This window comes from Cinclus cinclus, chromosome 23 (assembly GCF_963662255.1).
Source record: "Cinclus cinclus chromosome 23, bCinCin1.1, whole genome shotgun sequence".
Lineage (NCBI taxonomy): Eukaryota > Metazoa > Chordata > Aves > Passeriformes > Cinclidae > Cinclus > Cinclus cinclus.
This window is the reverse complement of record NC_085068.1, coordinates 4,417,524-4,443,470: the sequence shown is the minus strand read 5'-3', so window position 1 is coordinate 4,443,470 and position 25,947 is coordinate 4,417,524. Positions and strand designations below refer to the sequence as shown.

Here is a 25,947-nt window from a genome sequence, read left to right as displayed (position 1 = left end):
TTACGAGTACCTGCCTGACATCTTCCTTACAACTGCAATTATTATTCCTGCAAGGATTCCAACTGCAATGATGATTCCAATAATTATTCCAACCAGTGCAATTGTTCCCAGGCCACCTGAAAGAAGAAATTGGGAATGTTAGTATGTATCTCATGGAGACTGTTGATAAGACATAGACTTGATGTTGTTCTGCTGCACCCCACTCCTTTGGGAAATTTCTTCTTGTCTTGTGAATTCTGAAGTAAGTTTGCAAGCGTGCCTTTGGGCTGAAGGGCTCCATGTGGATGTGGGCATGGAGACAGTGATCAGGAGAGCCAGGCAAGGCAGCTCAGGGAGCAGGCTGTGCCCCCCCGAAACTTCCACTTAATGGCATGGGCACAGGAAGGGCTGCTGGAAGGGGAATTGCCTGGCAGTTACATTTCCCCTTGTCTTTATAAGCAAATCTTCTCTTTAATACCTTCATCAGTTTCCTCTGGCTCCCCACTCCGTTCACCTGTAAAGCCAGAAAGATAACTATAATAATTATCAATATGATAATACAATAATTATCAATATGATAATACAATACAATAATTATCAATATTATAATTATAATTAACAATAATTACCCACTCTGCTTTTGTACAGTGTTGCCTTCCAATTTGAAAGGCTACATGCAAGGAAAATTGTATTGACTTTGTCACAATGGTTTGAGGTTGTTCTTTTACTAGAAAGTGAACAAATGAAGTTTGAGAGGGTATTTGAGATTTCCAGATATTGTTTAGTAGATGGCAGTAGAACTTTCATATATAAAAAGAGAAACGAAAGGGATTTTTACCATCAACACTTTGTGTGTTAACTTCATAAGCAGTAGCATTTTCACTTTCTCCATCCAGGACAAAGGTACTTTCTGTGGTCTTCAGGTCTCCAAACTGCAAGAGATTTGTTACATTGTGTGTTCTTGTGGGTTATGATAAGAACTGGGAGGAAAAGAGGGAAAGGAAACCTTGGTACATTCAGTCTACGTGTATAAAGTAACATTTAAATTTCTTGGTCTGTCAGGTGTGGGTGCTTTTTTAGCTGTCACCTCTTATGTTTGACATGTGTACAGTGACCAAAACAAACCAAGATAAGCTGATCTGTCTTCCCAGCTGGAGGCTTTCTACATCAGATCTCTTGGTAGGACTGCAAAAGGTGAAGGAGGCTGCAGAATTTTGCAGACCTGCCTTTTTTCAGTGGGTTTTTGTAAAGTAGTTTTTAAGTTCATTTTCACTGAAACTGTTTGAGAGAGAATGAATTGGAAGAGGTGGGAAGTGGCAGTGAATAAGAAGGTAGCATAAAGGATCTTTTATTTAGCATTATATACTCACTATTGTTGGTAATTCTTCAAATTCTGTGTCATTTCTGTCTCTGAAATCAATTGTTGCACTTTCTTCTCCTTCTAGAACTGAGCTTGCTGAATAGAATTTTAGAAAATGAGTCAGGATTTTACTTGGTAGCCACATGTTCTATCTCCTGTGACACATAAATTTTGTTAATCATGACCTCCGTGTAGTGTTCTATCTCCCTGCCTTTGCCCATATGGGAATGGGAATTTATTTGGAACAAGCTTGAATTCTGTTATGCTCTTGTCCAAAGCAGTAGGACAAAAAGCTGAAGTACCCATCACTTACTCTGCTACAACCTTGAAACATACTGGTTACTAGCATTTTGTCCAAGAAAACTTTTCCTTTTTTATTAAGTTTCTCCAAAGTGGATGTGATGATTCCAGATCTCAAGCTAAGCATCAGCTTATATATTGGGATAGATTACTTCATGCATCTTCCATTTTCTAAAATAGTAAAAAGCTTTCTCCCATCTTTCAGCCCAGCCCCAGCTGCAATCTTTATTTTTAGAGCTGTCACCAATGCTTATGGGTGCAGCTATAGTTTGGAAATATTCCCACACAAATCAGTCCTGAGGCATTCCTAAAGTTGCAAACCGTAGTTGCCATAATTTGAATTTTTAGACAACAACATAAGGAGTTTTTATTTTATTCTAGACCCCTAGTTCATTTGTGCACTTTGATCAAATGGATGTTTAGATTTTGGCCCACACAGTGCTGTTAATTTACAAACACAGCCAGGATTCATTGGCAAGGAAAGGAGCTGGAACAAGGTAGAACAGGAAAGATACAGCAGCGTGGAGACAACTGGCAGCACCAAGAATATGCTGAAAATCTAAATATTATTTAATCCAATTTCGTGCTGATTCATAAACCTGTGACAGGCAGAGAGTGATGTTAATGGGCTGTGAGAGCTCCTGGGAGTTTGCAACTCCTGGTGACTACAAAGCCAGGTGAGGCATTGTGCCCCTACTGCCTGGGGAATAAAGGTCCTGCTAATTTCAGATACCAGTGCTGAAACTTAAAGAGCGAATTGTAGATGTCCTGAGCAAGTATTTGAGGGGGAAAAAAAGCACCAAAAACTTCTTCCCTGGATTCAAATTATGAACCTAACTTCTGTTTCTCAAAGCAGCCTGAGCAGAAGAAGGACAGTTCTTCACAGGAGTCCTTCTAAAATGAAAATTGCTGCAGCATTTGAATATCTTAGGTATGAGAAATATTCACAACCTCTTTGTTTTATGAAATTACAACACTGTTTCTACTAATTAAACTTTTTATTTAGTGACCTAAAAACATTCTCATCTCCTCTATGTATGAAGTTAGACAATTCCCAAATTGTTTGGTCCCAAACACTTTTTATGGAAGACTTTACTGCTCCTAAATGCACCCTACTTGTTTTATATAGGATATAGAGGCAAGTAAACAGCTTTTGTTTTGTGACTGAAATTAGGAAGCATGGGCATTTTGCTTGAGAGCAGTCAAAAATGAAACAAAGGGGTAGAATCTCCTTGGATCAACTGTGCAGATATCACTCAGAAATTGTTTTTCTTTCATTGTTAATTTATATTAAATTAATTAAACTGTGAATTTAAATTAAATTAATTAAATTTAAATGAAATTTAAATTTTGATCATTTTTACCTGTTCCTTTTAATATAAAAATGTTGTTTGAAATAAAGTTAATATTTAACTTTAATACTGGTAAAAAATGTACTTGCAGCTTAAAGGAAGTTTTTCATGCAGAAGATGAATGAGATGAATTTGCCATTGAGAAAAAGAACCCTTGGTTTTGCTCAAAACTTTCATTTGAATTCTACTGGAAAATATTTTTCCTTTGCTCCCAAAACTCTTTTCTGAACCAAACTAGAAAATTTTTATCCATCTCCACCAATGTAAGATTGAGAGCTTTGTCCCCTTGCCAAGACACCAAACACTGAACTAAACTTAGATTTCAAGTTCCATATTTACTGAAATAAGTAGAATTGTGTATTTCTGTATCCTTATAAGCCTGGCTACAGATACAATTTCTATTTAGCAGCTGGTGTGCTGGTAGAATTTTAGGCAGTAGTAGATGAAGAAACCATGTTCATGTTATGCCAACACGAGGCCAAATATAGTGGCTAATTGAGGCAGTCAGTCTCCCAGAAATCACTTCATAACCCATAGAAAGACTGGAACAGGGTAAATCAGAGTCCCAAATTAGATGGTAAAAATAATGGTTTGGTGGTTTTTGACTGAAATACCCTAGGTATTGCTGAAGTAGTATAAGAGGGGCTGACTTTTCATTGTATATTTAGACACTCTCTAAATATTGCTGTGATTTAAGATATAGCACTATTTTATAATCCTTATTTTTTGTTTATAATAATGTACTTAAAATACAATATTGTGACGTACACTCATGGCTATGTAATGTGAAGTGGAAACAAAGAAATAGCACTAGAACTCAGCAACACAAATGTGTGTGGATCAGTTTACTTTGTAATCCCAGCCAGAACTGAAAAAAAACATCCTTTATTCACTAGTTGAAAATAAGCACAGAGGGAGAAAACCAATTACTAGAGGAAAATCCTCCAGTAGAAGGTGAAATAAATTTTGTATGTTAACTACAAGCAGCTTATTGAGAGGAGCTGCTTTTACTCCTGGCATGGCAGTGGCTTTCAGCCCTGAAAATTGCCTGAGAGTGAAGGCAGGAAAGGAAAGCATGTCACGCAGCAAAGGTGGAGAAAATTAGTCGATGTCACAAAGAAACATAAAAAAATTTTATTTCATGTGACACTTGTTGCAGATTCCTGGCCATGAGTGTAGAAAACCCATTTCAGTGCCTTTGTCCTCTCAGTACTGTGATTGACAAAAGGAGGTGGCCCAGATTAATCTTGCCCAATTTTAGATTCTTAATAAAGGCACCTAAATAAAGTGTCTGCTTGCCCTTATCTTCTTTTATAGTCTGTAGGGAAAAATAAATACCTCTAGAAGATAATTCAGTTCACCTGAGTTTTGGGTCATCCTTGGTTGTGCTGCCTTTCCTTAACTGGAATATGGCTTCCCTACAACCTGCCCAAAGCCCAGGCTGATGTGGTTTCTGTCAGCCTGAAGCTCTTGCCCCAGCCCTGTTCAAGCTGAGGTTCTGTATTTGATGCAGAGTAGTCCCTGGACTCTATTTCCAGGTTTGTTGTAGACCAGCAGTGGAGGTGGCTGGGTGCTGGTTAGACACTACCAAACTATAACCCAGAGGAAGACTGGGAGGCAATTTATTATCAGTGTTGTGCATTTGTTGGAAGGAACACTGGATGCTAGACAGCTCTTTGTCAGAGAAAGCCATGATGAAGTTAAATATTGAAATGAAACTGGGAGACATTACTGAACTTTAACCTTCTTTCGCTGTATCCAGTACAAGGCTCAGCACCACTGACATCAAAGGGAACGTAACTGGGATTTAAGGGGTGTGTGCTTCTGTCATTTCTTGAGTTTGATGTGGGCCAAACGTAGCAAGAGTCAGGGTTAAGTGGTGCTTCTGCATGTGTTCTTAATATTATCTTAGAGGAGGTTGTAAATAAAAACATTGCCTCCCAGTGCTGGGGCTGTCTCCAAAGGAGCCTCCTCTGTTTGCAGCTATACTCTGCTCAGATGTGAATTAATCACTGCATCCCTTCCTGCCAGAGCTCCAGCTGGGAGCCTTTCAGTTCAAAGTTCCAGCTGCTCTCAGGCTGCAGCTTCTCACACCAGGACAAAATTTGATGTCTTTAAAAGTTTAATACTACTCTGAAAACCTCCTGTGCTTAAGCATGCCATGACCCACTTAGGAGAAGCTGAGCTCATCCTTGCATGCACAGTGACAGTTTACTAGAAAAACCTCTTAGGGCTCCTTTCAAAGCACAGTGGTTGTGTTGGAAAGGAGAGGGAGTTGTAAAACTGTTGTTCATTAGCATTTCTTTCAGGTATCTCCAAAACCAACAAAGATACTTCTGAAGATGAAAAAATGTTGTAGGATCTTGTTTCTTTCCTTGCATAAACCTGAATAAACCCAAGCACTAGTGGGTAAAGGCAATTGTAAGCCAGTATTTTATCTCAGCCCTTTAAACAGGGAGCCCTCGAAAGAGAATGTTTCCATTTCTGATAAGAGACCAGGAGATAAAAATGGCAAACCTTAAAGGATTCCCTCTAGCCAGACCTGCACTAGTCTTGCTCGTTGCCCTCTGCTTCTACATGAAAAAAAAATTAAAAATATATATAACCAGCTTCATTTATTTACAACAGTGAAAAATATTAGCTAGCAGAAAGTTTAGCAGGATGGGTCGCTTGGGACATATCACTTTTCTGTTGGAAATGTAACTGAGCAAACATCTGGAGCTGACTGATGGTTTTCAGTATCTGCTTCCGGAATTGTTACAGACCAAGTGGTGTTGTTTGAAGAACTGTGCATGGATGTGTGCGTTGGCCATCCTGTTTTGACTGCATTTTATTCAGCATTTATGTCCTGATACAAGAATTCCCTTTCTGCAGAAGTATTCTTCACTTAGAGATCTTTGTTTGATTGTGAGCAAACTGACTCTTAGTAAGTATCTCATTATTGGAATTAGTTCTGTTGTAGTTCAGAGAAAACTTCTATTCATGGTGGTGGAGATTTAAAAAAAATGCATGATTTGCAAAGGATCTGCCTTTTAAATACAGCAGCTCTGCAATTTTCAAAAGCAGTTTTGTCTGTGATTTGGTTTCATCCTCAATTCAAGTGTATTCCAGAGTCATGTACAAAACCTACAACATTAGCTTAATTTTGTCTGAGAATAGTTTTCCATTATTTCTATACTTTTGGATATATTTTTTAAAGTATACAGGTGTCTCTTTTGTTGTGAAATTGTCCAACCCTGCCAAATCCAAGCCACAAAACTTTTTGTACTTTGAAGATGCAAGGGTTTGAAGGATATAATATGTGAATTCTGTGTTTGTATTTTGCAACCTGAGTCTTTGGACAGTTAAAATTTTCAGACTTCAGAGAAGCAAGGAAGTTTGTTAATGAGAACTGAAATTCTCATATGTACCTGGGGCTCCTGCAAAATCATATCTGCAGTGTCCAGAGAGCTCTGTGTCCTTGGCCTGTTTGGGGCCACAACACTGGTATTTTCTTTCTCTGTTAATTCTTTCTGGAAGTTGGAATCATCTGTCATGCCATTAAAAATCCCCTGGCGTGTATTTAAGTGTCCAGACTGTTGTTCAGGAGAAAGTATGTACTGTCTAAATCCTGAAGTGCTTTCTGCAGTTTCCTTAGACAAAGACTGACAGCTTTGCTACATATAACAAAGGAAGCTGGGTGACAGAATACCAGAAACTTTGGAAAGTATCTGCCAGTTGGAATATGGTCATGAATCACAAGGCAGGATTTAGCTCAGCCTTATTTAAGTATGACTGACTTTGGTCAGGTATTCCATGCAGCTCGTGATGACAATGCTTTGCTGAATTGTCAGAAACATTTCCTTTGGTCACCACACCCTGCTCCAGATGGGTTTTATTGCTGGGGCTGGCTTAGCCAAAGGAACAAAGCCAGAGTTTAAATCGACAATGCCAAGTGGCAAAGAACCACTAGGCTGCTCCTCAAGTAAATCACATTTCTTCTGAATGTTACAATATTCTACTGACAGGAAAACAAACCAAAATGTGCTTTAACTGGGCAGATACAGAGAAGCAACTACTCTTCAAGTGTTTGGGGTATGTAATGACTCCCAGCCAGAGTCATGACACAAAGCCGGGAGAGGAAAAGCTGGAGAATTCCTAAGCTTTGTCTTATGCATGGTAAAATCAGCCACAGAACTGTGGGCATTAGGAAGGAAATTACAAACAGGATACTCCTTCAAAATATTCCTTGCAGAACTAGAGATGAGTATTCCAAATTTCTACTTTTAATAACTTTGCTATGTCAACCTCTGCTTTCTTGTCTACTAAGCACGCTGACCTCAGCCTTGCTATCCCATGAATATGGGATGAAATTGCTTTTTTATTGAGATTTGCTGCCCATGATCCTGTTTCCCTGTTTGCAGTTTTACTAACTGTCTAATTGTTTCCTCTGAGTGGTGAGGGATGGAACGGCAAGGTTGGACTTATGATCAAGGTGTAAATGTTTCTTGTATCTTGCTGTAAAGTGGCAGAATCACAGAACTCTCAGTTCTTTGCTGCATGGCTGACTAGGAAGGGAAGTTGCAGCCAAGACAGGGAGAAAAGTACAAAACTTGGTGTAAGGGATCAGCAAGTTGGACAGATATGCAGCAGAAAGCAGACATCTGCATACAAATACTGGGATATGTAAATGCAAATGAAAATAATTAAGAAATTACCTTTAATACAGTAATAAAATAATCTTTTCCTTAAATTACTTCCTTCCCTGGACTCTGAGGCTGCAGCCATGTCCCCTTCCACAGCTGCCCTGTTGTAGATTACTAACCCTTTGTATCTGCAAGCAGAATGTTTTGCAGGTTCCTCCACCCATTTGTTAGAAATACTCATGCCACACACTGAACTGGAAACTCTTAGGAGTTAATTCTGTTCACGCAGTGATTTTTGGCTACCTGCTTTATATTGCCATGCAGCAGGCAAGTTCCATTCTAATGTGTTTAGTCTGACTTTTATACTCCACTCACAATAGACTTGCTAATGTTTGGATGGGTTTCATAGTCATAAAATCCTTTTACTATGGGTTTGGAGTTAAGTGTGTCCCCGTTACAGATTTAGTAGTGTCTCAAGCTCTCCTAACAGAGTACACGCTTGCCTGAAAATGGTGGTGGTGTAACAGCTGACTTGTGCCCTCACAAAGGATTATTCTGATGCAGATTGTGCTGGATGTTGTCGTGTTTGTAATCAACAAACACAAGTTTGGAAAAAACATGAGGAAGTCATAAAGCAACATGAGAATGTGCTCAGCATCAGCTTCTAGGTCCTTTGAGAGTTTTTGGCCAAGCTTCTGAGATGGAGAGTTGGAAATCAATAGTGCATTTGTCTCTTGTTTTTCCTCATTTGTTTCTCTTTAGCACATCCCAGCATAGCTGTATTCCCAATCCCACATCTTTTTCTGAAACTCTGTGTAACAAATTGTGCACTGCAGGTCTCTGAGCTTTGCTGTGGCATTAATGCTCATGGAGGGGATGGTCTGTGCACGTACAAATCAGAGGGGCCCTTTGAGAGGATCTGGGAGGCCACAAGCTGTAGGATCTACCAGCATTTGGGTTCCATCCTTTAGTCCCTGACCACATCCAGACAAAAAGCAAACAAACCAACAAAATAAACGTGCCACTGAGCCAGCCCATGTGCCTGAGCTGGGCCAGCAGCAGCACTGGGCATTTCTGTGGTCCTCGTGTGGCTCACCTCAAGGGACACATGGAGAAACACCACAGGGTCCTGTCGCAGCCTCACAGCCTGAAACCTCCCTGCACTGCCTCCCTATCTCCCTGCATGTTCTCCAGGTTCTTTGCTGCTTCACTTGGGTTTTGGTTTTGTATTTGTTTGTTTGTTTGTTTGCTTGCTTGTTTTTTCAGATGAATTACAAATCCTTGATCTGAGGTAAATGCACAGATTCAGAAGCAGCTGCTGAATTGCAGGAGCTGAGAACCTGGCCTCTCTGTTTCCAGTTTTAGTGTGCAGCCTGAGTTGATGAAAGGTCCACTTGTAAGCCTTAAACATGACTCTTTTCTTTGTTTGTGAAGTTACAAATTCAAAAACTAACTGTTGGGATACAGATGTGCAAACCTCTCTGCTTGCCCAGTTGAGGAGAAATCGAATTTTATTTGTTCTCTGCCAGTCTCCCACAAAGACATTGAAAAATTCAGATACATTCATTTGCAGACCTACTAACTGAGATTCAGCAAGAGGATTTTCTCCTTTCTGTGATAATTGTTTTGGGTATTGGACATGTAGAGTTAGATCCATATTGTGAAGAGGCATATATGGGACATGTACCCATCATTCTTCATGCAGGATGAAAGGTTGTGCAGTGTTTATTTAGTAGAAAACTGGGTCCCTTTTGAGTCAAATGTGACTATTCCAATTGCCTGTACATTTTGTTTGCAAACAGATTTTGGTTTTCAAAAGGCTTTAGAGTTGCCTGATTTTATTGTTTAGTTTTGCCACTGAAATGGTGACAGGGTTTGGGTAAATCAGGATCTTTTGAAACGATTTTTTCTTGTGATTTTTTTCAATTCTCTTTTTTATGATTTTGAAAAACAGAAAAATTTTTAGTCCTTCATAGCTGACTATAAGTTTCAACTTCCTTTCATATGATACAAACACTTTTTATCTGAATTATTCCATCCATGTTCTTACTTTCAGTCCAAACCAAACATAACATGACCTAGTATAAACCTGCCTTGCATAAGGAAATATAATCTAATATTTGCCTCTAGGTAAGATCAGGCACATAGACAGTTGATACAGCCCAAGTGACATGTGGTATCTTGTTAAACAATCACATTAATTTTTGTTCATGTTATGTGACAGCCAACAGAGTAATCTCCTTCCCTGCAATGATACAGCACCACGGGAAAGGTTTGGAATCAGGAAATGTGTTGCCTCTGCAGAGCACTGGTTTGGGTGTTTGTTTAGGTCAACTTCCATCTCAGCTCCTTTGTCCTGATTCCGTGTGTGAAGATTTGCCTGAGTTTTGATATGCTGAGCAAGATCAGCAGGACCAAAATGTATCTCCTAATATGATAATGATATTAATGATAATAATGATAATAATGATAATAATGGTAATGGTAATGGTTGTTATTATTATTATTATTATTATTATTATTATTATTATTATTATTATTATTTTGGAAATTGGAAATATGTTTCCTGTTGGAATCACAGCTGCTTTTCTCAGTTTGGTCTCAATCTATAACCTGGAGTGTCCAACCATGAGAAAAGGGTAGCTGCAGGTTTCTCCATGGCCTGTCCCACGTTATGAGGTATCAGAAGGAGACTTTTCCCTCTGAAACCCTCAGGCCACACTGAGTTTCATGTACCTGGATAAAGCCACTCCACCAAGCACTGTGCAAATCCAGCCTTCTCCATCTCCCTGTCAGCCAGCAGAGACTGTTGAAGGTGGCATTGTCATGTCGTGTCAGTTTTGTAGTTGCTGATGGTTATCAATAAACAGCAGTGATAGGCTCTAAATACTCCAGACTTATTTTACCTGGAGTCTATTTTCCTGATGTATCCTTTGGAAGTTAACCTAAAGGACTGGCTCCATGTGAAGAAAAAGTCACAAAACCTAAACACACAGAGAAAACCTTGCATACTGTAAATCACATTCTTGATCCAGCTCTGGAGTTCAGAGCAAACTGTGCGGGTCATAAAGCAGAGGTAGGATTTTGCAAGTAGGAAATATCCTTGTATTTTTTATGACTGGTGGGGTTTCAGCCTGGTCATTGCAGGACTCCTCTTGGAATTGAGAAAAAATATGCTAAAAAACTTTCCAAAACCCTGAAGATGAAACCCCTTTTAACCAGTAATTCTGGTATCTTAGGTTGCTTAAGGTAATTCTATAAAATAGTGGTGGTTTTGCCTTCTTTCTAATGGCTTTAAACTTTGGTACATTTAATGTAGATGCTTTTTAAGAACTAGGTGGCTGGGTGAGCCAAGAAAATAACTTTTGTGACCTGCCTAATATCTATTGATTTTAATTTTTCTGTGAAATTTTGAAGCATAACTCCAATTTCCAACCTCATATTCTGACATACAGAACACCATTAGAAGCCTCAAGTCAATAACCACACACAGGGTACATCAATACAGTTCCATTATTTCCAGCAGGATGATACTGATTGTTAGCAGGCCAAAATCAGGGAATTTTTTTCAGTTTGGGTCCCTAAATCTAAGCCTGATGAGGAGATGTGTGCTTTCAGAGAGCAGTGGGCTGAGTTTGGAGTTACTGAATTCAGAGCACTGGTACCTGAAACTGCTCCCCTGCTCCTTGGAACGAGCTCCATGGCCATGGCAGCTCTGTACCACATTGCCTCATGGCCAATCCATTCACCATGGGTCAAATACCACTCAGAAAAACTGAGCTTCAAAGTGACATTCCTGGTCAGGGTAATTCTGATTTACTGTTAACAAATCAGACTCCTTCAGCTGTAGAAAGACTTAAATGTCTGTTTTACCTAAAAGTCTATATTGCATCTTTCTTATAAAATTCAAAATACTTTAACTTTCCAAATTAACCTTTTTGGTAGTCACACTTTTCAAATCTGTCTTTGGCAATAATTCTCCCTGGTTTCGTTTCCCTCACTGTATGTGTGTATATATATATATATATATATGTATACACACACACTATATATATATATATATACACACACACACACTATATACATATACATACACACACGCACTATATATATATATATATATACACACTATGTATATATATACACACACTATATATATATATACACACACACACTATATATATACACACACATACACACACACACTACATATATATATATATATATATATATTTTCCTTGTGGCTAAGTCAGACTTGGCAAAGCCCTGCATGAGGCTCAGTTTCTAAGAGTCTGAAATGTCTCTAAGCACAGAAGTTAAACTCCTGACCGAACAGATTTACAAGTTCCTTTCCCAGCACTGTCCCCCTAAATGTCAGTTAAACTGAATCCCTTCTTGCAGAGCCCTCTGTGAGTGTTCCAGAGCCATTTCCAGGAGCTGTGGAGGGAAAACCTCCCCTGCCTGCCCCAAACCCTCTCCCTTACACACACACACAAAATTCTTTCCTAATAGAGTCAAACTCAGCTCATCGAAGAAAACTTTTGCTGTGTTTCTTTTCCAGGTCACAGCTGTAGGAGATGTCCAGCTGCAGCTTCAGAATTTCAAAGGAAGTTTTACAAGCAGGTCAGAGTGACTATGTAACCCGTGAGAGAGCACAGAAACTGTTAAATTACAGGAAATGACTGGAAATAATTGTAACCAAACTTTCTCCTTACCTTCTTGAGTAAGTGCTACAAAAGGCACGCTCCCGAGGAGGAAGATGAAGAGTGGAACTTTTATAAACATATTTGATCTGCTTTGAGAGTTGCTTTCCAATCCTGAAACCGGATGGATCCAAATTCAATTTTTAATTTTTTTTTTAAGAGGCAGTAGAGAATTAAGGTGATAAAAAGAAATCACCGCAAAAAAAAAATATATATAATGGTATTCCAAATATTCCTTTAGCTGCTGCAGCGTAAAGAGGGGAGGTTTTCTCAGATGATAACCGAGCAGTTAAAGAAAACTGAGTGGAGTCAGAATTATTTTCTTTAGCCAAGGGATGGGAGCAGCCTAAAGTGGTCCTCAATGAGCAGCCAGGCCCGCCCTCCCCACGCTGTTTGGTCAGGACCAAAATTATGATCTCAGCTCAGGTTTAAAGTTACAGGACCCGTTGTGGCTTTCAGAAGACTTTTATTTAGCAAAGGGGGAAAAGGAATTTAGGCAAAGCGAGGTGTTCCCTCCCTTCTGCCAACCGTCTTTAAGAAATCCTTAAGAGACAGCACTAAGGACGCTCTTCTTGTTATTTCCAGCAGTGAGCTGATGTTTTTCTTTTTTTTTTTTAATTTCAAAGTGAACCCCCACGTTTATCTAAGCAAGTGTAGCACTGAATGTGCATTTAGGGATACTGAAATAGTTTTTAGGACAGGCTCTTTAATTGTGCAGTAAATACTGTCTGAATGTCCCTGGTGTCTGCCCCTCTCAGCCTGCGTCCTCAAGTGACATCCCGGCTGTGCTCGGCCTCCTCTCCCTGCCCGCAGCCTCGCTGGCCTCGGAGAGCTGATCCCACCCTTCCAAGAGAGGATTTTTCCTTTCCCTGGGCAATATTCCCTGTTCCTTGTCGGGGTTTCTGGGCAGCAGCTTTGCAGCAGTGGGAGGTTGGATAGCCCCAGCACGGGCTGGGGCTGTGTCGGGGTTTTTTGTTTTTCAATACTTAAGGCACGAGACTCGAGGGCAGTCTCCCCGACCAACCTCTAAAGGTCCCCTGATATCAGGGCTAAGGTGGTGAAATGAGGGACGGGTCCACACCACAGCTCAAGAACTAAATACTTTAATAACCATAAAAGAAAATGTGGGACAAGGCCCAAAACGCGTGCACACACTATAAGAGCTAAGGGCAGAAGACAAGGCTGAGGGAAAATCCAGGGTATTTATAAGGGATGATGAGAGGTGGGTTTAGGGTGAGAATCTAGTGGGTAAAGGGAAAAGTGGTGCAAGGGAGGAGTGATATGGGGCAGTAACCAGTAAGGTGGGATGGGTGGAACAGTGCGGTGAACATAAAGCAGTGGGGGTACAAGGATACAAGAACTTTCCAGAACTGGGAGGAGAAAAGGGATGACATAACTGGGAACAGAGGCAAACAGTGGGAAATGAGGGTTAGAAAGCTTTACCATGAACAGTTTTAAAACCTTTGACAACTTTCTTAGGAACTGTTATAAACTTAAACAAATGCCCTCCAAGGTCTGGGGCCAAGGGGCAACGCACCAAAAACACCGGTCTGGCTTTGGATGTCAGGCAGCTGGATTCCCACAGGGCTGGGCAGGGCTGGGGGAGCAGTGACCCACGTCAGTCCTTCTCTGAATCCTGCCCCGTCTTGGGCAAGGCATGCTCTACAGACTTCCAGCTGTGTATTTGTATAATGCGTGTGCATTTAACATCTCTATGTTGTATTTCAGTGACTTTTGACCAGAGCTCATGTGTGAACTAAGCGTCCCAGTGACAGAGCTGGGTGAGGAAATGTGGCACCTTCTCCTGCCAGCACAGCAGCAGCACAGATTTACTTCCTTTCTGTCCACAGCTGTGGAAAAACCTCTGCCAGAGCAGTGGGGCAGACTTGTAGCAGAGGTTTTGTCTTTTTCTAAATACACACACACGCAACCCCCCCGGCCAAACCAAAACCAAACAAAAAACCAAAAACCAAAACCAAACAAAAAACAAAACAAAAAAAAACCCCTAAACCAGGGCAGAATTGTTTTACTCAGGGAATGAGGGCCAGAGCTGTCATTAAAGACCCCGCTACACTTGGTGCTGTGAAGACCCATAAAAAATCTAACCATAAGCAGTGCTGTAAAAAGGGCTGCAGATGGGAATGCAACACCTTCCATTGGGATTTGCTTTCCTTCTGGAAGTGATAGGTGGCAAAGTAATTTGTTAGCTATTAATTATGATGCTGTAATTGTGTTGTTTGTGATGAAAAGGAGTGTGGGATGAGAACAGCTGGTGCCAATGCAAAGAAATAACAGGCAATATCAGCTGATTGTCTTCAGGAGAACCACAAAATAAATATTGCCATGTACTAACTTTCAGCAACTTAAAATCTGGGATGAATTATTTCTTGATAACTCTGCTTCAAATTTATTGGAAAGAATGTTTGCTTATTGGGGAAATGTTCCTCATAGGAAACTGAAGCTTGCTAGGGGACCATGGAAGTTTTCATGGAACTTATTTTGAAAGACTGAAACAAATTCTTTTTTACCTTATCAGAATGGAATGTTTGGAATTCTGTATGTATCTTCAGAACAAAAAATTAATGCAGTACACTATGAAAGACAAACCAGAACAAACAGTGACTTTTAAATGTTAACAAATTCTCAACAAGAGTAAAAATGAGGGATTTTTAGAATTCCATTGAATTTTCAAAAGTATTCAGAAGACCTTTTATTTTCATGATTATTCATATAAACACATTTGTCTCATGTTTAGGAATAAGTCTTTCTAAAGGAGAAGCTTTTTGCTGAATTATGTAAATTCTTGCTTTACACTGTGCTGAATTCTGGGTAAAGATTTGAGGCATTTGAGCTTTAAGGAACTGGAAATATCCAAGTTCCAGTGGCTACTCCAACACTTTTCAATGCTTTCGTTATTCTTCCTAATAAGGAATAGTTTATTCTATATGAGCCTATTTCTTCTGCTCCAGCCTGTTCCTGAAAGGAAAACTCCTTAGATAAATTTACTGAACCGTGAAGAATTTAATAAAATCATCTTCTATCATGGTATCATAGTGCAACAAAGGGCAAGAAATATGCCCACAGATGCAAAAAAAGTTAGAGCAAAAGCTAGAAACGTATTAGTAATTGTCATCTTGGGATGGAATTGTTCCTGAAGGACAGCAGGGGCAGGAACTCGCCTTCGTGGGGACAGCATGTTGCTGTGCAAGGAGATTAAGGCTGGGAAATGCTGCTGAGCCCTCTGATTGAAAACATCAACAAAATTCTTTCAGAGGAGCCAATATACCCTTGGGAGAGGGGATGGATCCAGGGAGATGAGGGAGCAGTTTTCCTCTGAACTGTAGCAGATTAAGGGGGTTTGATGAAACTGGTTCACTGGTTAGTAATTCTGTCAAGCCAATAGGTTCTGTGACAATAAACGAGTTATTCACAGGTTCTGATTTAACAATTCATGTGCATTTAAAGCAGCACCTAGTCCTGTGCCTGTGCCAGAACAGGAGTGAGCACATACCCCAGTGTGTTTGTGCTGCCTGCAGTGGGTCTGCACATGTGCTCAAATGCTGGCATGAAATTCAGGTTAGATCTATGCAGGGATGTTGTAATTTGGTCTGGGTTTGTTACGACAATTCCCACAAATTGCCAGGATATGAGTGCATGGGTCACTCTTTTTCTTTTTATTTATTTATTTTTTTTTTTTTGCCAGGCAGGTCTGTGTTTTTAATCCATGTGGCTTAGGGGAGGAGGCAGAAAGGGTCTCCAGAGCACTTAGCACTTCTGTTTTCATTTCATAATCCATTCTTTCCGTCTCATTGTATCAGTGGTTTGCAGAGTCTTGTGGGAGGCTTAGACTGTCTCTGCTTCATTGAGAGCAAGGAATGAAGCAGGGCTGGGGGAGTAGAGAAGTGGTGGCTGTAGCCTGCCATGTGTTCTGCCTCACAGGCAGAGCTGTGGGGAGGATGTGCTCCCCTGACTCAGTCAGTGTCCTATGAACCCGGGGCTTGAACTCTACCAGAGAATTCCCCCCATCACAGAAGGGTTTGACTTCATGTAAATAAATCTAAGATGGGAACATGATCATCCACACTCTGTTTAATGTGCACCGTGCAGACCAAAGTTACACCCGAGGATGAATTCTCTCTAAATACACACTAGGAAGGGCACACAAATATTCCACAGAGGAAAATCCCAGCTACCCCTCCACAAGATCTCACAGGTGGGCAGGTTGTAACATGGGGGCACTTTTGAATGTCCTGGCTCCTGCCTGACTTCTTACAGAATTTTACATGAATGTGCAACTCCATGTGCTGCTAAAATTTCCCTTTCCATGGAACCAGCTCATCCATCATCACTGGACAAGTGAAATTCTAGCTTACAACATCTCCAATCCATAGAAACAAAACATGTATTTTCCCTTCCTGTTCTTTCAGTAAAAACACTCAAAAAGTGTAAATTAAGCATTCCATTTGATGACATCCTTTACAAATCTGCTCTGTAACTAAAAAAAATACTGTCTCTTTCTGTTGCCAAATTTCCTGTTTCTGTACCCTGGGGGCAGCTGTGGGCCTTGCAATTTTTGGTCAGAAGCATAAAAGATGTTTTCTGCAAGCTTTATTAATTTTCAAGCCATTTCCTGTTTTCCCTTTGCAGCCAAACCCACCCCTTTTGGCAGGTACTGAAAGACAGAAACACCCAATTCAGTCTGAAGAAAAGTTCAATTACTTAAAAGAGGAGGAGTCCCCAGGTGATAGCTCCAATTTTTGTTATCTGCTTTCCATGAGCAACTTTGTTTTACTGTGAGGTGATCTTCCAGCAGATTATCCTGTGTGAGATTGCAGAGAGCTTTTGCAAGACTACAGATCCTTGCCTCCAGGAATGGCTTTTACCTTCCCTTATTCCCATGTTGGAGTTCAAATCCATCGTGTTTTGTCACTGATTTGTGCAGTCCTTAAAGATGTGTTACTTGGTCACAGCTTTTGGGTTTGAGTCACTGTGGGTTAAGTTTCTGATTTCTGGATTGCAAGAAATGAGAACACCTTGTAGTCTCCAGCTGCTGGAATGGCAATCCTGAAATTTTTCATTGGGCAGGTGTCAGGGAATGGGAGAATGGGAGGTGCTGCTTTCACCCTGTCTGTGGTTCAGGCATCCTTTCCTAACTGACAGGGAGACCACTTGTGATGTGAAGTCAGACTTGGAAATGAAAGAATAAAAAGCAAAATGTGTCAATAGGAAGGGATTGGTCTCAATATTGACAAACTCAAATATGCATATCACGCAGCTTTTGTGAGATAAGCAGCTATAAATCAAACCCTGTTCCTTGACCATCTGTGCTCCTGACAGTATAATAAATGCACAGAGCTGTGAGCAGCCCAAGCTGTCAGATGTGGAAAAGAGAGACTGTGAATGAGAAAATTGCAACAATGCTTGAGGTTGGAGTCCTTAAGCTACAACGATGGTATTTGTCAGTCGGTTTTAGAGATGGGGCTGCATTTTCAGCTGATATAAATCAGTTTCACCAAAATCAATATATACCAGTGTTCGCAGACCTGCCCTCCTATCTATGGGGCATAGAGGAAACTTAAAAATATTTCAGGATCTGAGAAATGGGCACACACTGAGTCAAAGCCTCCAGGCTCCACAGGAGGCTGGTGGAGAGAGAAATTCTGGGGCAGCCAGGTGCCAACCTAGCCAGGAAATCTAGAAATATTGAATTGACTCTCAAAATAAATACATTTAAGGATAGAGAGGCAAGTCTCTACACTTTAAATAGTTTCATTTGAGATCTACAGGCAGATGTTCTTTCTAGAAGTTGCTGATCTCCATGATGGCATTCCAGTCAGTCCTGAAAAGAACTGATTAAGATGTGCTGGGGAGGGAAAGGGCACAGAAGGCTGCACAGTAGTTTTGTGTACCGCAAGTTGGTTTTTGAAAAATGGCAAGATTTCCCTATGATATTTCAAAGTCTGTCATTTGGGGTTGAAGTTTAAAAGTTGAAGCTGGATTTTGTTCATATTTTAAGGTTTTTCATTAGAAGCAGATGATTTCAGGCCATTTAACAGAAAAGCCTGAACTACATTTTTTATCTAAGATAACATCATTGTCCATCTGAAGCAAAACAGCTGTGAAAGGAGTAGGAGGCACGTGGTAGATGGGCTGCAGTGCCTTTCTCAGGAGGATATGAGTGTTGGTTGTTTATAGGGACCCTGGAGCAGAGCTTTCAGCTTCTTCCTCAATGAGCCTTTCTCCAGAGACAGAGACATTCTCAGGGGACACAGTCCTGAAAACATAAGTTTCATGGAGGTCAACAACTTAAGAGCTGATTGTGGGGAGTGGATATGCTCCTCAGGACACCCTGGAATTGGGATTTCTGCCAGTGAATACCTTGTACAGAAAAAGTTTTCTCAAAGTCTGCCAGCAGCTGTCTCCGCATGACACACAATGAGTGACTCAGAGTTAAATATGGAATGCCCACTCTTTACTACTTTTAAACCTGTCACTGACCACCATGTATTTAACAAAAAATTATAAGGTTGACGTAGGTTTCCTTAGGTCAGGAGTGTTTTTTAACTAGAACAGTTATATAAGGAAAGCAGCACAGCAATGGAGCCAGAAGGGGAAAACACACAGACTGTGTACTCAGACTCACTTAATGCAGAATGGTCCTGTGAGTTTGTTAATACTTTCAGAGGCCTCAACTGCTTTGAGAGTGAGCTCATACAGATAAAGCAAATGCCTGTCAGTAGGAATTGACGTTGCCTATTTTTTTTAAATACACATTGTGATAGTGTGCTGGAAATTTAGCAAGAGACATCGAAATCCTGACAAGGTGACCGAGATCACACCTCCTGGGAATTTCAGCAGAACCTGGGGCAGTCCCTGGACTATTTGAAGCCATTCTGTGTCCTAACAATCAGCCAGGAGCTGTCTGGGCATCTTCAAGGTGTAGCAAGACTTGCCTGGGTTTACAGGGAGAGGGACCAAGGCACACACTGCATTAGGGCACAGCAATTGAATGAATAATTGTCTCTCTGAATGAACTGTCTTTGAGAGGAAGTGAAGTGCACATGGATGAATAAATGACAAATACTACCCCCATGAAGTTCCATGAAAAAACTCCTATTTCAACTCTGATTTTAGGGAGGAATCACATATAAAACAATGTGGTTTCTTTCCCTTTCTGCCTACAAGGTAGGTTCCCAAGAATAAGCAGCTTCATGGAAGAAGTGCACAAATGAACAAAGGCTGGTGGAAAGAATAGTTGTGTTTCAAGTGGGGAGGGAAAGGAGGGACAGAAAAGCAGGTCCAGGTGGGGATGAAGACCCAGGAACGTGGGGAAGGGGTGAGTGCAGCGCGTGTTTTCCAGCTGCCCTTCCTGACTGTAACTGGCATTTATCTGCAAACAGTGTAAGAGAACCAACGAGGAGAGCCCATTTCCACAGTACCTGCGGCCACGAGAGGGAGTGAGATGTTCACAGGTCCCGGCTGGGATGAAGTTCCCTCCGTGCAGGGCTGGGTTCCACTGCTTCCCTAATCCCAGTGAGGAATTTGAGCTGAGAAATACCCTCCAGACAAGTAAGGTTTCAGCTGCATTTTTTTTTTTTTTGCCACATCTTCAAGAAGCAGCGTGGTTTTCCATGCCAGCTGTGTGTCCAGATGGGGATGGAAATGCGTGGTTAGGTGAGAGAAACAAGGCAGGGTGAAACCGGGGTGACACTCATGGTGACCCTGACTCACCTGGCTGGCACCCACATCCACAGGGAGCAGCAAGCCAGAGAATTTTATCAAGGAACTAAGCACATTTCAACTAAGAATGAATCCAAGCAATGAAATGAGGGCAGAGATCATGGGTGTTTCAGCTCTTTTGCAAAATCTGGATTCATTCACATATTATTGCAGTGACGTGTCACTGAATCATGCACTGCAATCTCTTAAAATGAAATTCTGAACCAGTGAGTTTAACAAAGGGTCTCAGCTGGCACTGCAAATGCTTTGTCTAGGAGAAATAGTGGACCAAGAGCATGGCTTTACAAATGTTTCTGCCAAATGTTTATAATATTGCCCTGTTTTTATATCATTATTATGCAAGGGGAACAAAAGCAACAAAGGACACCGAAAAATTAAATTAATCTTCATCATAGTTAAAACAGTTATTGGATTGTGAGTTTGAGTTTTTTTTGGTCTGGACTACGCTATAAATTATTTATGTGTGGATAAAATGAAATGATGACTTGAGAGTGGGTAATGCCAGCCTGTGAGGAGAAGGTGGACCTCGAGGAATATGGTAAAAAGGAGTTCACAAAGATAGACCTTATCTTTGCATTCCTCAAACCTCTGCCTGGGATCACTCTGTGTGACAGCAGCTTCTCAGTCCAGGGAGACAAGGGAAGGCAGTTCAAATGCAGGATTTTCCTATCTAAGGGGTAAGTTAATTCATGCTTTAAATTAGAGAATGAATGTTTTATGCTTTGCTCTGTATTTGCAAGACCTGTCTTGCATAAACTAATCCTGGGACACAAAGGAGAAGGAGGTAGCTTCACTCTTGGAGGCCTGCTCAGCACTTTAATAGCCCCAAGCCATCTACACAGGTCTTCAGATCAAGGCACTATTGTGTTGTTAAAAAATAAATATTTAAGAGCCAGGGCCTTTTAACATGGAAATGCTGAAAGCTTCTGCAGTGAATATCATTTAACTTTAAAGCTCCATCCTGTTGCTGCTTCCAGCTATTTCCATATGAAATGGTGGGGAAACAGAGGTGCTGAGCACTCTGGTGACTTTCCCAAGGTTATACAGTAGATAGGAGTGTAAATAAGCATTGCAGTTTCCCTCTCTGGTGCCAATACTGTCTCTATCCTATAAATCAATTCATTAAATACAAGCAGTGAATTAAGAGGGGTTTTCTTTATTGGAATGTTAATAATATCTTGCTTTCACTGCAGGAAACTGAATTAGAGGTCCATGATTCATGGATTTGTAGGCGTAGACAGCTGTACACCAAGTACAAAGAATATTAACAGGTTTAATCGCCTGCGAGCACTACAGATAATTCAGTATCGTTCATAGTTACTCCTAAAATGGGTGCCTTAGATCTAAATATCTTGTGTTATAGCCCCGAGTCTGAGAGCAGTTATACCCCTTCCCCTGTTTAAAAAAAAGGGAGATTCCAAGCTATTATATTCTAAGTGGAAGTTAAGGTAATACTCTGGCTTTAAGGTAGATTTTTTTTACCTCAGAGTATGTATCCTTGGAGTTCGATTTGTACTTCATTACTGTATAGGACACTTATGTTGCATAAAGCTGTGTGCACATAGATCTTCCCAAGAGCTCCCCAGGAATTTTTGGCTCAGTGGTGCCCCTGCCTCCTCCTGTGGCTGGAGGGAGTGATGGTGTGTCAGCAGCACACAGGGACAATAAAGGTGCCTGCTCTGAGTGGTACCTGGTGCCACATTATCAGTGACAATATCGTAGTAAACTGGATTTTCTGAAAAGTGACAAGCCTAAAAACAAACTAAAAATCATTAGGGCTTTCTTGAATATTTGCATTAGCTAATCCTTTATTGGATTAAATTGGTTTTTTTAGCATCACATGTGACTGATTCATCTTACTCAAAAACTGGACATTAAACACTTTATTGGTGCAATTTTTGACTGTGCTCCTACCATCCCATGGAATAGAATGTAGTACCTGACTGGGATAGTAGCCAGAGGAAAGTCGATCTTCTGGATAACATGTGACTTCTTATGTAATTTTGGTGAAAGGAAAGGTCCTACCTTTAGGGACCCAAAAATAACAATACAATGAAAAGTAATTTTCAGTTTTATTTTTTTTTTGTTGAATGCATTTTGTTAGACATTTTTGGTTTCTCTATTTTTAGTCTGCAGCCATTCCACAATCCTTAAAAATGTCTTTTTGCTTGTAGCACTGCCTGAGAAAATGGACAGTGCATTCCACGGGTTACCATGTGGACAATATTTTTACCATATCCTTTTTTTGTGCTAAAAGATTTACAAGAGCCTGAAGCAAACTTACTTTCTCTTCTGTGTTCCCTTCAAACTTGAGATTTAAGAAATTTCACTCATTCCTTTCTTGTGAGATGGATTTATTTTTAATGCTACTAAAGAGAAAAGGAAAAATCTGTAGAACCATCTCAGGTTGTGATGCCTGAGAACAGCACAGCACAGGGCCCATTAACTACTCCAACACTCCCCAGGGAGGAAATTCTGAGGCTTACTTTTTTTTTTTTTTTTTGGTGTTGTTACTCAGCTTTAGTGTCTTTGAAATGAGGCAGACCCCAGAACCGCAGAAGAGCAGTATAAGCAGACGCATGAAGGATTTATCCAACATAAATTACAACCACAAAACATTCACAGGGCACTGAGATACCCCTGCTGGCACAGCAGCACGGGGTCTGGGTGCTAACACCCCTCCAGCTCCCCACACCAAGGGTCCTGCTGAAGCTCCAGGATCCCACCTGCACCCACGCAGGCTGGAAAACCAAAACCCCTTCCAGAGCGGCGCGCGCCCAGCGGGTCTGAGTGGGACCGCGGTAAAATTCGGGAGGTTCTTTTTTACATCACCAAGTACCAGAGGAGTCCCCCGGTCTGTTACCAGTGAGGTGAGTGCTTTCTGAGGCAATTAGGAAAGCTCCTCGTGGTAATAATTAGCGTTGGCTACCAGCAGGCTGGTGAAAAGCAGCTCCAGAGGCAGCACGGGGAGCTGCTGCGGGCACTCGCTGATGAGATTGCACCTGACATCTCACCCAGCTTATGAACAGGGCAAGGGAGATGTCACAAGGCATCAAGTCAAAGGCTGCTGCCTCCCTTGAGGGACACTCAACTTCTGCACAGCCAGGGAAACTTTTGAGAGGATGGAAAGATCCCTTTAGAGTGAAGGTAAGTGAGCAGTGGGATGCTCTGCCACGAGCAGGACTGTGGGTGCCCCATTTATTTACATGGTAACTACAATGAGTTTTTGTCATCCTGAAGACATTTTGTTTTGCATACGGTGAAGTGCAGGGAGTGTTTTCAGCATTTGCTCTGTACCTGAAAGGTGGAAAGAAGTCCTTTGTACCACAGGATTTCATCCCATTGGTTCAAGGGGAACTGTCACTGTTCTGTTTGGGTTTGTTCTTCATGCAGAACATGTTCTTCATGTTCTTCATAAAAGAACCTGAGAATTCTTCATTTTAGGGTGGGAATTTGATTTATTTAATATAAGATTTAAAAGGATGACAGATCTGTCCACAGAAAGAGTTCTGAAGTTCAAGTGTAAGGGCCCCTGGCCCCATACATTTGTGCACTCTCATCCTGTCATTTTACTTCCATTTTTACATGGTTTGAAATCTCATGCTCCTCATCTTGCCTCAAGTCCTAATCTACTCTTGGTTGTCCCTTTGTATTCCAGAGTTCTCTATGGTTCAAGTGCAGAGATGGATCATTTTTTTTTGCAGTAATTATTTGGCAGAAATCCAGTTGTCCAGAATTAACCTGTAAAATACAGAATTGTGCCCTTCTGGGAATGGTGAACATGATTTAATGAGATGCACTTTAAAGGGCAGTTTTCAAGTCCTGTTTTGAAAGTAGTCTGATCTTTCAAGAACTTAATTATATTTTTCATGAAGTATCGTTATGGGAAAGGGCAAGAGAGAAGGGTGTAATAATTATTTCCATTATTTCTGCCTCTTGGCTGATGCCTGGAATTCCCACTGACACAAACATGTTTTCTGCATATTTAAATCCATGGAGTGCAGGCAGCAACAATCAATAAGGGAGAAAAGAAAGAAATACTAATGACTGTCTTGGGGTTGTTTTCCCTGCATTACAAAAACAGATTTAGAAGATCCAGCCTCCTTTTTAACTCCTGTTGTGAATAGCTTGTACCACATAAAACTGAAATAAATACAACCACAGAAGATATTTCACAGAGTGCCTTTGTGAAATTCCCTATCAAAGCAGACTGAGGAGTCACTAAAAGACCTTGACCTCCAATTAAATCAGTGCCTTTGTAAATTGAACTTTTTTTGCTGGGTGTATGTTTGGTGTTAATTTGCATAAAATCCTCTCTAGTTCACCATCCTTTTTGGCCAAAAAGTTAGCCCATCAATGTTACAGTGTTGATTGAAAAATAAATTTGAATTCTTTTTGCTTGTTTATTTGTTTGTTTTGGGGCTCTTTTCGTTGTTGGGAGGGTTTGTTTGGAGTTTTTTTTTGGGTTTCGTGGATTTTTACAGTCTCTGGTGTACCATGCAGACCTCACGATCTGGAGGGGCTTTATACTCAGACAGTTTTTGTGTGCCATTTCTATAAACATTAGTTAACTCTTTTAATTGCTGTAAATTCATTTGCTGTTCCTTAGAGCAGAGCAAACTCCCCAAAAGGTTTTCTAGGGGGCACAGAGGACAAATTACAACGAGTACACTTCCTCCTGAGAAAACACAAACTTGGTTTGCAGATAATTCCAGATAATTTCTGCTTTTCCTTCCTTGGAGCAGAGGAGAACTTGCCTCCTTTCCCCTGGAACATTCTCCTTGGTGAAGCTCTGCCCTCTGCTCAGCCTCCCAGTGCTCTGCTGGGTGTTCAGCAGTTGTTCCCTCCTGCAGGGAGATGAGGATCATAAGGAAAGCAATTCCCAAGGGTTATTAGGTTCCTGTTTTTGAAGCCAATGGACCAGGTCTATAATGGCAGTCATGGGTTAAAAAAAAACAGTCTATTAAAATTTGCTTCAGAGCTGGATTAAGTGTTGGGGTATCTTGAGGCATTGAGAATTTGCTCAAACTCCCTTCTCTCTCCAGATTCACTGCTTGAAAAAGGTGCAGGTTGAAACAAGTTTCAGATATGAACATTGTGTTCAGCTCCAGCTGCTGCTTTAAAGCCTCTGACTTTCATAAATTTTCCTCAAGAAATCCTGTGTTGGATATCTTACATAGTTTTTATTATAGAAACTCTTGAGCTTTTAGAAAATCTTGAATCTCTGATCTCCATGAGGTTTTTCAGATCTTGACAGACCCACTGGTAAATCTGAACAAATAAATATAATCTCAAAGGTCTTTTCCAACTGAGATGATTTTGTGATTTGAGAGGCATCCTGGTACTGATGCCTAGAGAGGAACAGAGGCTAGCCAGTGTTAAAAATAAAGCAGGGATTTATCAAAAGGCCTTCAAAGGCTACACCTTGGGCAGTACAAGAGCTTGGCCCAGGCTACACCCAAGATGGATGACAGGTCACAAGTTTTCACACTTTTATAAGTTTTGGTCCATTTCCATATTGGGGTTAATTGTCCAGTTACAGCTCCAGGTTCTGCAGTCCCATCCTCACAGATTGCTCTCCCCAGTTCACTGTTGTTGACACTTTTTGGGCCTGAAGCTGCAACAATGTCCTTGGTTCTCAGGCTGGAAAAGGATTGTTTTGTGTGACTGAACTGTGAGGAGAAGTTGCTAACACTTTATATGAAGTTCAGAGTTGCATACTAATGCAGCACAGAATATGAAAAATATGAAAGCTAAAACTTCAGGCATCAATACCACCTTTCCTTTTGTTGCATACATCAGTAGCAGTGAATAAATGTGAGCATATCTCTCTGTCTCGTATCTCTGTCAGTATTTTAGGAGGACTTTTAGTTGTCTTTAATTTGTTT

General features: G+C 40.8%; 1 protein-coding gene across 1 annotated transcript; it reads right to left on the bottom strand.

The window, feature by feature from the left end:
* On the bottom strand, positions 1-13,319 carry PDPN (podoplanin). Its single transcript, XM_062507754.1, has 5 exons — positions 12,332-13,319; positions 1,350-1,435; positions 818-911; positions 458-493; positions 1-116 (listed from the first exon to the last, which is right to left on the bottom strand). The coding sequence occupies exons 1-5, from the start codon at positions 12,399-12,401 to the stop codon at positions 1-3; spliced, it is 402 nt and encodes a 133-aa protein (XP_062363738.1). The 5' UTR covers positions 12,402-13,319.
* Positions 13,320-25,947: the final 12,628 nt, after the last annotated feature.

Bases quoted from the DNA above. Each gene is read 5' to 3' on its own strand.
- PDPN (XM_062507754.1), bottom strand. From the start codon at position 12,401: ATGTTTATAAAAGTTCCACTCTTCATCTTCCTCCTCGGGAGCGTGCCT. The intron at 494-817 runs GTAAAAATCCCT...CTGGCTTTACAG, and splicing joins TAACACACAAAGTGTTGATG to GTGAACGGAGTGGGGAGCCA. The intron at 117-457 runs GTATTAAAGAGA...TTCTTCTTTCAG, and splicing joins GCCAGAGGAAACTGATGAAG to GTGGCCTGGGAACAATTGCA.